Source organism: Haliaeetus leucocephalus, unplaced genomic scaffold (assembly GCF_000737465.1).
Source record: "Haliaeetus leucocephalus isolate CR32 unplaced genomic scaffold, Haliaeetus_leucocephalus-4.0 Scaffold340, whole genome shotgun sequence".
Lineage (NCBI taxonomy): Eukaryota > Metazoa > Chordata > Aves > Accipitriformes > Accipitridae > Haliaeetus > Haliaeetus leucocephalus.
This window is the reverse complement of record NW_010972776.1, coordinates 2,455,004-2,464,641: the sequence shown is the minus strand read 5'-3', so window position 1 is coordinate 2,464,641 and position 9,638 is coordinate 2,455,004. Positions and strand designations below refer to the sequence as shown.

General features: G+C 46.4%; 1 protein-coding gene across 1 annotated transcript in view; it reads right to left on the bottom strand.

The window, feature by feature from the left end:
- Window positions 1–9,638, bottom strand: part of LOC104834869 (sodium/hydrogen exchanger 2-like) — a 28,357-nt gene continuing 18,719 nt past the window's right edge. The window contains exons 8-12 of the mRNA XM_010572533.1: window positions 8,945–9,109; window positions 8,143–8,245; window positions 6,684–6,818; window positions 2,174–2,240; window positions 1–137 (exon numbers count right to left, since the gene is read on the bottom strand). Of these exons, the coding sequence (XP_010570835.1) occupies window positions 1–137; window positions 2,174–2,240; window positions 6,684–6,818; window positions 8,143–8,245; window positions 8,945–9,109 (607 nt within the window). The remainder of the gene's footprint in view (window positions 138–2,173; window positions 2,241–6,683; window positions 6,819–8,142; window positions 8,246–8,944; window positions 9,110–9,638) is intronic.

Here is a 9,638-nt window from a genome sequence, read left to right as displayed (position 1 = left end):
TTACATCTCCAAAGTCAGCTCTTTCTCTGTGTCTTTCTTCTCACCCCAGGCCGTACCGCTGGGCTGCGGTGGTGGGATGACACACACAGACTTCGACCGGTTCCGTTCCACTTCCCGAACCTTTTCTGCATTCCCCACTGTGGGAAAAGAAAAACACCAACTTGTATGAGAAATGTTCTCCTTTGTGGGTCAACAGGAATGAAGAAATACCGAGAGCTACCGAGGTGGCCATTTGCTCATTGGAGTTGAGCTATTCCACTGCAAGGATCACTTTTCAATGATAAAACAGAAGACAAAAAGATGAGTGTTTCAATGGAAGAAAAAGAAAAAAAAAAAAGACAATTTAAACCCTATTTTGTACTTTGAAATATGTTACTTATCTGGATGAATATCATCCTTCTTTTGTCAGTCCCCACCATCAACTCCACAGAACAAAAATTCCTATCAGTGACTACTTTAAAACAGCTTTTCAAGATGCAGGTGTCCTGCTGGAGCACCTATAATGTCACGTTGCCACATAAAGTGATTTTTCTGGGGGGATGTACATGCAATCACGATGGAAGGGTTACAGTCTCCTTCAGCCCTGTCGCCAGGGTATGTCAGGGGCTGTTGTCCTCACATTTTCCCTGGGGCAAAGAAAAACCCAACCTTCCAAAAATACTGATTTTATCACTTTGCTCTGCTTACACTTACATTTTTCCTCAGGAAGAACATAGTTTAAACTTTTTAGGTTTCTTAGGTTTTTTAAACTATTTCTAATAAACTGTGGATTAAAATAGCTACATCCCTAGCAGATGTCCATGTTGTGAACACACGAATGCCACACGATTGTGTTCCTTCCATCTACTCTTGCAAACCTGTACTAAGATACTTTTGTGCAGAGAAAGTGCCAGCTGTTCTACAGCTCTTTATTTAGCAAGTTTTCAGTTAACTATTTAAAGAAAATTACAAAGGAAGAAAACATTAGAAATAGAAGGACACAAAAAGATTGAAAAGAAATTTTCTTGCTTCTTAAATATTTTTCTAGTACATATGTAATGAAGAAATATTCTGTACATTAATGTTAGACCCAGCCCCTTAACCTATCTCAGCCCATATTGCGAGGCAACATTATTTTTTCTTTTTTTTCAACAAACACTGAATCTTTTCAAGCATCACTTTTACAGACATGATTGTGCTAAAAGGTGTTGTGCCAAGTATTGTAAAGTTTCGCACTGAACATCTCATGTGGTTCAGAGGCTGAAATGACTCTGTCTACAGTTTTGATCAGCTATACTTTGTGTGAGGCTTCATTGATATTAAACCTTTCTTTTTAAGTGTGAAAACTAAGCTTTCAGTTATCTAAAAACTGAGCTTGGGCTTAGAAAAACATGAGGTCTTGAGACACTGATCTTTCTCTAACAGATATTCAAAACAGACAGTGCTGCTAATGGGCCTCTCAAAATGCATTTTAATAATACTTAGCAAGCAAAAAAAAAATAGAACTTAATTTTTGGAAAGCATTTGGGCACAAACTTCATGTTTTGAAGTATCATTCATTTTTATAAGTTTTTAGTCTATGCATTAGCACCACCGTAGGCAGAATGAGCTGCAATTGCTGCCAAACAACTTAGTGCTTGGTGGAATACGGAGAACGGTACCAGTTTCAAACCCTTGCCTGGCTGGATACGGGAGGCAAGAGAACTCTAGGTAAATTCACACACCCCTTGCAGCACACGGGTAACACGGAGGTCAAACGCCTGGACGAGGATCTCACTGCGATGGTTCCCAGCACCTGCCCCCAGGTACTGCCTGGAGCACCTTCACCACCAGCCGTGCATCCCACCACACACTGAATCTCCTCTCAGGTCGGGCTGGGATGGGGCTGGGAAGGCTTTCGGGTCTGCTTTCTCGGTCACGATGCTCATCTGAGGAACCCCACGTTGTCCCCCGGGGTTGGAGCGACATCCCTGCCGCCCTGCCTGCGACACGCACCCCAAAGCTTCCCGCGGCGAGGGAGGGAGGGCAGGAGGCTTCGCCATGGCTCTCTCCCAAATCCCAGCCCCGCAACGGACACGCCGTGGACCTCAGCACATCCTTCCCCTGTCACCTGCTGGGTCATCCCATGGGATGGGGCAGGGTGAGGAAGGGAGGTGAGAAATCCCCACCGGCAGCCACCAGGTCCCCAGCTTACCGGTGAAGGAACGGCACAGCTTGGGCTGTGGGCCGGAGACGCCCCGCGCTGAGTAGGAGTCATCCTTCTGTGATTAAGGAAGAAAAGTACTTTAATGCATTTATGAAAACCGCTAGCGAGTCTGTTAATGACACTCCTGCTTCATAAACAAGCCATTTGCAATCCCCAAGGACTCTGTTTCCATTTGTTTTACTTTTGCCAAGAAAAACAAAAAGAACTACTGCTAAAAATAGACCGAATAGATGGCAGGAAATATTTACAGACGCTGGTTTGTTTCGAGTTGGTGGAAGAGGTCTGAGCTCTCCAGGAGTGATTTGGCAGGTAGGATGGGAAGGAGCAGCCCCGGAGCGGGGAGGACGGGGCAGAGGCAAAGCCGGTCCCCAGCACATGGACATTTCTCACCTTGGCTCTTCCCCACCTTGGCTGCAGGCCAAGGAGGCAGGTAACGAGCTTGCACTAACGAGCTCCCTGTCCTTTCACTCCAGTGCTAATCTCCACCCTTCAGGAAAAAAAAAAAAAAAAAAGAGGAAAAAAAAAAATCAGGTAGCACAATGCTGCCTGAATTGTTCGGTGCTTCTGTAAACTGGGAATAAGTCTCTTACGCAGCTGTGATTTGGCACCTCGATCCAGAAACCCAGACTGCCAAAATAACTCTGGACACCTCCCAGCCTAGTTTTCTGTTTTGTTTCGGTTCGTTCTCCTCCCTCCCCTAACGAGGACCGATGCCCTCCATCCCTTGTTCGCACTTTTATTGACCATTTTAATAACAATGCCTTCCCAGCTCCAGCAGCAGCGCCCGGCTCCCTGGAAAGCCATTCCCAGGGGCATTTAACGATTCTCAGAGCATACTCCATGAAAGGGCTCCGACATAATTACCAAAGGCAGTATGTCATTTACGCACATGGCTTACAGGCAGCTCCAAATAAGCTCCTTCTGGGGGAGTGTACTCGTGTTTTGGCAGAAGAAAAGAGGACGAAGTTGCCTGGCTACAGGTGCAAGGATTTTCTGGGTGCTCGGTGGTAAATAAAAGCTATTCTGGGTCTCAGAAACCGCCCTGCCAGCGTACTCTGTGTTGGATCTTTGCCTAAAATAAGGCAAGCCCAAAATCCGGACAGCGTTCAGAGCCAGCGTGATGCACAGCTCCAGGAAGCAGCAGCCTTCGGAAGGAATTTTGTCCTTAGGCGGAGGAAGGCGAACTTTCTGCTGGAAAGAGATAGTCTTGGAGTTAATCCCCTGGGCTACGATTCAGATCTGAAGTCACCTCGTAGGCCTGCCAAGGTTTTTTCTGCCTGGTGTAAATCATTTAACCTGCACCGTTGGCTCGGGAGGGATGAGGACTGTTCTTTTCTTACCTTTTTTCTCTGCCTTCCCTACTCACTCTGCAACCCCTCCTTGGCAGGGGCGTCTAACGCAGCACAACTGTAAAAGCAAAGGCAGAGACCTCAAGTGCAGTAGAACCCCAAGGCACCTAAAGCCACCCAGGTTAGAGAGAAGAAGTGATTCGCCCCGGCCGAAGCCTGGGGTCGGTCACGGACCGGTGCCTGTCCTGGCGAGGGCACCGGTTTCTCCGCACCGACTGTGGAAGGAGATGGGTTGTCCATCAGGTGAGATGAACTTTGCTCTTGGGTCTTCCCCAGCCTGGTGGAGCCCCAGACCTATAGGAAGATGCTCTTCCATCCATACCTTATTCTGTGGTGACCGATACAGGGGGAAAAGACCAGCCAGCACCTAATAAATTATGAGATGAATCTAACTGAGCTACAACAGCTTCATATTTTAATAGCAAAGGACTAACCAACTTCACTAAAAAAAGAAAAACATATATGCAGCCAGCCAGCAAGCAGAAAAAGCAGTGTTTCTACTGAACCAAAGGGATTTCTTAATTATTCACTCAGCTCGCAACAGCTAACTGATTGAATGTACCGCCAAAGCTTTTTTCAAATAGACTGGCAATAGAAGACGTGCAGGCGTTTCACCAGCACCAGAGGGGTTTCAGCGGCCCTTTGCTTGAAGTTTGTTTCGCAGTTTCTTGGTTTCCTGTTGGGTTTGCAAACACAGTTGTAATGCTTCCATCTCGTGGTGAAACGCAGAATAGAAAAATGAGTGGCATAAGAGCATCTAGTTTTTTCTTGCTGACTCAAAACCTGGAAGGCCAAACCCTTCCCTTTGGGACTACAAAAGATGGAGTATCTGACAACTAGAAAAATCTCAAACGCTAACTAGCTACATTTTTTCATTCGTTGCTTTTTTTAAACAGGAAAATGCCACTTGCTTGTCAACTTGGCATGAAAGTAAATCTGAGCAGCTTAATTTTTTCCCCAAAATTTAAAATATTAAGCTGCTTTTAATGGGCTGAAATCTACTTTTTAGCACAGTGTTCCTTCTTTCTGCTGACAAATTCTGCAATCTGTCCTCCTACAGCGTGAAGTAACAGCATTCACCCACCCTCCCACCTCGTGTTAATATTCCAGGGCTCTTTTAGAACATTATCCCATCACTTTTGGGTATAGTCTTATTTCTATTCACAGTAAAATGAGGCAGCTCTTCAAAAACATTAGCAGGTAAGCCTCTGATCACACAAAAGATGCTTGGCTTTTCCTTTTGGGTGCAGAGGGATGCTTCTTGGGCTTAGAGTCACCCTTACAGATGTCACTGGAATCACCTTTCTGTATTTACATCTGCTTCCCTTAGACTGGCACAAAGCGAAAGTAGCTGCCGTAAAGAGGTGTGACTAGCACCAGCAAATGACTTCTATGAGACAGCAGTATTCAGCATCAAATTGGCATTTTGCATAATCCATAGGAGCGTTCGCCACCCCCATAGGGCATTAGCCCCCATCCAGGAGTCACTATAGAGGCGGAGTGAATTCTACTGCTTTTGCAATTCCCCCCAAAAATATTCTGTTCTCTGAAAGGCCAGCTGTAAGCATTCAAGGTAACAGGAGAAACGGCCTTCCCAAAGGTGCTAAATTTCCTACCAAATGCACCGCAGTACCTAATGGGAGCAGCAACGAAGGGCGAAGCAGGAGCGCAAGGGTTAACAATCAAATGTCCTTAAAGTATGTAACGTCGTGCTCAAAATCAGCCCTAGTTTGATGTTGTTCTTTTGAAGTTTAATTATACCAAATGTTCTACAGGAACATGCCATGTTCTTGCCTATCTATTTTGAATTGTAAGTACCAATCAGCATGTAAATGATCAAATTAAATCTTTTAAGTTGTTTGCAAGAGCCAGAACACCTTTCTGTGAATGAAGGGCTGAGAAGCGGCGGCATTTGGTGCGTTACTGCCGTTCTCGGTGGGCTCTTCAATGACTGGCATTTGAACAAAGAAATCAGAGTGGAAGAAAGCCTGCGGCAGTCCCGAGTTCTTGCGCTGTCGTGGAAAATTACTATCTAAATAAAGAGGATAAATTATTTCTTTTTTAAAAGGTCATTCTGTTCTCTTCAGCTATTGCGCCTTGCCGGCCAGATTAAAGACCACAGTTTGCACTTGGACAGTGCTCAAGCTCGAACCATCCAAACCTAAGATTCAGAGAAGTGGGTAAAATTTAGGGACGGCTCAGCAATTACTGCTGCTACCCTGGGGGGGTTTGGAGCAAAATACAGGGGCAGAGGGTTAATTGCTTTTCCTCTAGAGTAAGAGTTACAGAGGATGGGGGAAACTGAAAAGACCAAGCCTGCTCCTCATGCACCGTTCCTGGACCATTTTGTCTTTCCACAGGGAAATGTTGGTCCAGCTTCTCTCACTGCTTTCCAAAGAAGTCAGCAAAAGTCTTCACCAGCACAGACATAGTATTTACCTTGTTTCTCCTCTAATTCAGAACAGGAACTGACACAGAGCTGTGCCAGCAGTAAATTTGGACTCAAAGTGGTTCTCCCAGGAATCCAGTACGCAACACTTCCCTCTATTTTAATTTCTTCAAGTCTGCCCAGAACCATAGCCGCTTTTAAAAAAAAAGAACTCGCCTCCAGAATAAATAACAAAGCTCACAGTAATGTTTCTGTCCCTGCAAAAAGAGTTGGGGGGAAAAAAACCACTGAACAGTTTCAAATATTTACAGTCCATCTGGACAGCTGACAATGGGGGAACCAAATTCCCTCCTTCGATGAAATCTCCCAGAAAAGAAAACATGGGAAAACCAGACCTCTGGATCTACAGGCTGAAGCCCTATTAATAACATTTGCTCAGTAAATAACTTTCCTAGCATGGATGGAAGCCTGTGTTCACAAAGCACCGAACGGCACTGCACGCAAGATGGCTCGTTTGTTTGTCAGGAGTTTGGTTGGGTGGGTTTTTTTTTTTTTCCCCTCGGTATTTCCTACTCACTGGAATGCAATTTAGGATTGAGACACACTTTTTTTTTTTTAATTTAAGGCAACGAGATTTGTCTTTAAAAGGAAATACCACCAGCAATAAACAGCACTAGTCCTAGCGCTTGTTATACCCGCAGAGGGAAAGCAGCCTGTGCACGGTTCTCTGCAGGTCCAAGCCTTCCCTGCTCCCTCTTACCTCTTTCCTGGAGCTGGCCGTGTCGCCTCCGCTCACTTCCACCCGCAGGCTCTTGTGCCGGAGGATCAGGATCTCCTTGGCGTGCTCCACGGGCTCGGACTCGCCGGGAAGAGTGTGCCTGTTGTACGCCGGCCCCTGCACGTTGCAGAAGAAGACGACCACTGCTAGAGGTGGGACTGTCCATCCCTCCGCAGCCACATCCCTTCTCTAGTGCCCACATCTTCCAGGGTCCTTCACCCCCCTGTAGCCACCCTGCCTAGTTGTGGGAATAAACTGATCCACTCAAGGATGAGAGGTGGGGATGGAGGGAAAGAGCCAAGAAAGGAAGAGGGGGACTCCAAACTCTGCTTCTTTACGCAAAATTGCCCAAGCGATCACTGAATGACGAGACGGAGATGCATCTCTCTTAGTCCAGTGACACACCGACCTAGCGCAACTACTCTGCTCGAGGCGTCTTCAGCCTCAGTGCCTCTGCCCAGCACTCCAATATTTTATACCAGCCTCACCTTCGTATATAAATCATGCAATCCGCAGGAACCATACATCCTCCTTCAGAAGCCTTAAACCAACCAAACTTAAATCTCCCACTAACATCAGTGGGAGTTGGGATAACTCTGTCGCTACAAGGGGTGAGGCTGGATTTAGGCAGGAGTAAGTGCAGACAGGAGGTATGTCTTCATCTTCATCCTGTTCACTATTTCTATAGGTTTCCTCCCAGCCTTATCTGCTTGCTTCCCTTGGCTCAGCAGAGGGACAGGAGGGGGTGGATGATCCCTCTGTGCTGAGCTGCCCACACCAGCCGCATCCCCAAGGACTCGGTATTTCATGCGTAATCCATAAAACAAAGGCTTAGGCGGGTTTTAAGGATAAGGCTCCATGTACCACCATGTGAACAGCAACTACAATGCACAGTCCTAGGTGCTGTGTAAAGCTTCAGACAGATTATTCATGAGTTATTCTGTAAACAGCAAGTGGTTTCTATGTTATTTACCAGTTGTACCAGTTTCATGGCAAAACTGCCGAGCGGCTTTAAAACCTTGGCAGAGTAATTCTTACTTGCAGCTCACTGACTGTGCTCTCTCCTATGGGGATAACCCCATCCCTGCTCTGCCCTGCAGGTAACCAGGAGCTGCTGCAACTGCTGGATCTGCTAACCTGATGCCTGAAGATCCATGCGCTCCTCCTTTCTCCTTTCTGGTTCTGGGTACTGATGCCTAAAATACTTCACGAAATTATAGGCTGACTGGGTGAACCTTTCAAAAGCTGTCATGCTGCAAACAGAAATGTGCCACTGACTTGGAAACTGGATCTGGCTTCACACAGCCAACTATTCTCTGCTCACAAAGAGATATCATTAGTAATTATGTAAATATTCATAACATCTGCTCAGGCTGTTAGGATAAATGAGATAACTTTTGTTATTGGACATCTAAAATACGGATTGAGGGAAGAGTTATACCGTTCTCCTTATTCGGTACAGGTTCCTTGCCAATATTTCCTGTATATTTTCCAGGACATCCGGATTCAGAGCATCCTCCAATTTTTTGTCTATTTTGACAGTCCTGTCGTTGTTGCTGCAAAGAAAATGAGAACGCCTTATTTTGGAAGATGCACAGCAGCACAGCCAGTGCATCCCTGAAGCCCAGTGTTCACGGCAGCCCTTTCGGATACCACCACCACACGTGACCAACAGCTAATCCTTGCAGGTGGAGGTCACCGCAGAAGGGGCATTGGGTATTTGCATCAGAGCTGTGCCATCCGCGTGCTCCCTGGTAGATAAAAGAGCTGTGGGGAGCTGTGGCAGGGCGGAACCATCGGCGAGAGATGAGACAGCCATTCTGACCTGCAAATATTTGACCCTGCTGTCTCAGCTGATGCTCGTTCTCACTGTCTGTTCCTTCAGTATGCGTAATGGTGCAAAGCTATCAAAAAAGGGTGCAAGAGCCTCTTTTTCAGAGCACTGTTTCTGTGTAACTCTGGGAGGAATACAGGTGAGCCTCCACGTACAAGATCAGAAACTGTTTGTTCATCAACGCCAGTAGATTGCTCATCCACCTGATCATTTTTAATACCCGCCTACTCATCTTTAAATAGTGTTTCCTTTGCATCTGTCCAAGCTATGTTGTTCCTTCCCCTGGGATAGCCTGGCAGGGAAGAGCAAAGGAGGCAGAGAAGTTTGCAAAAGCCTGTCATAACTGTTCCCTCCGGTGGGAGGGTTGGGAGGAGTGACAGAAAGGGGACGACCACAGGGGAGCACTTACAGCAAGGATGGATGAGACGGAGCATGACCCAGCTGCCCAGCTTCTGCCAGCTCGATGGCGTGTTTCCGCTCCAGCTTTTCATAGAGAAGCACGATACTCGATTTTGGCTGGTCGTATTCTCGAAGCAGGATCTTCTGCAGGTATTTGCTGTTGAAATATTCTAATCTGTTTGAGAACAAAACAAGACATGCTTAGCCTCCTCCCACCTCTCCCCAGCACCTAAATGGACCTGAGCAAGCCAGCAGGTTCATAGTCCATGATTGCCCCATATTCCATTATATTCCATTACCTTCTTTCTAGAAACCAACAGTCCCAGAGGTCAGTCCTCAATTATTTCTGCACTACAGCACCTGAGCTAAGATGTTAAAACTCTGCCAAATACAATAAAAACTCCCCAAAGTACCAGATTTGTCATGAACTCTACTATAAGTGCTACAAGCACATGCGGTAGCCCCAAGGGATGCAACAGTTTTCAACACTTCCAGATTCCCTCTTGAGGCGTTTCCTCTTGCTTTCTGCTCAAATGCAGCACAACGTTTGGGAAAGATCTAGCTGGTATCAAATACTGTTCACCAACCTGCTAGCGAGGAGCCAGGACACTCCTGAGCAGCAGCGATTCCCATACCCTCTAGTGGCACTTCCAAGCACTGGCATTCCTAAGAAAATCCCTGCCAGCTGCATTAATCGGAGTCCT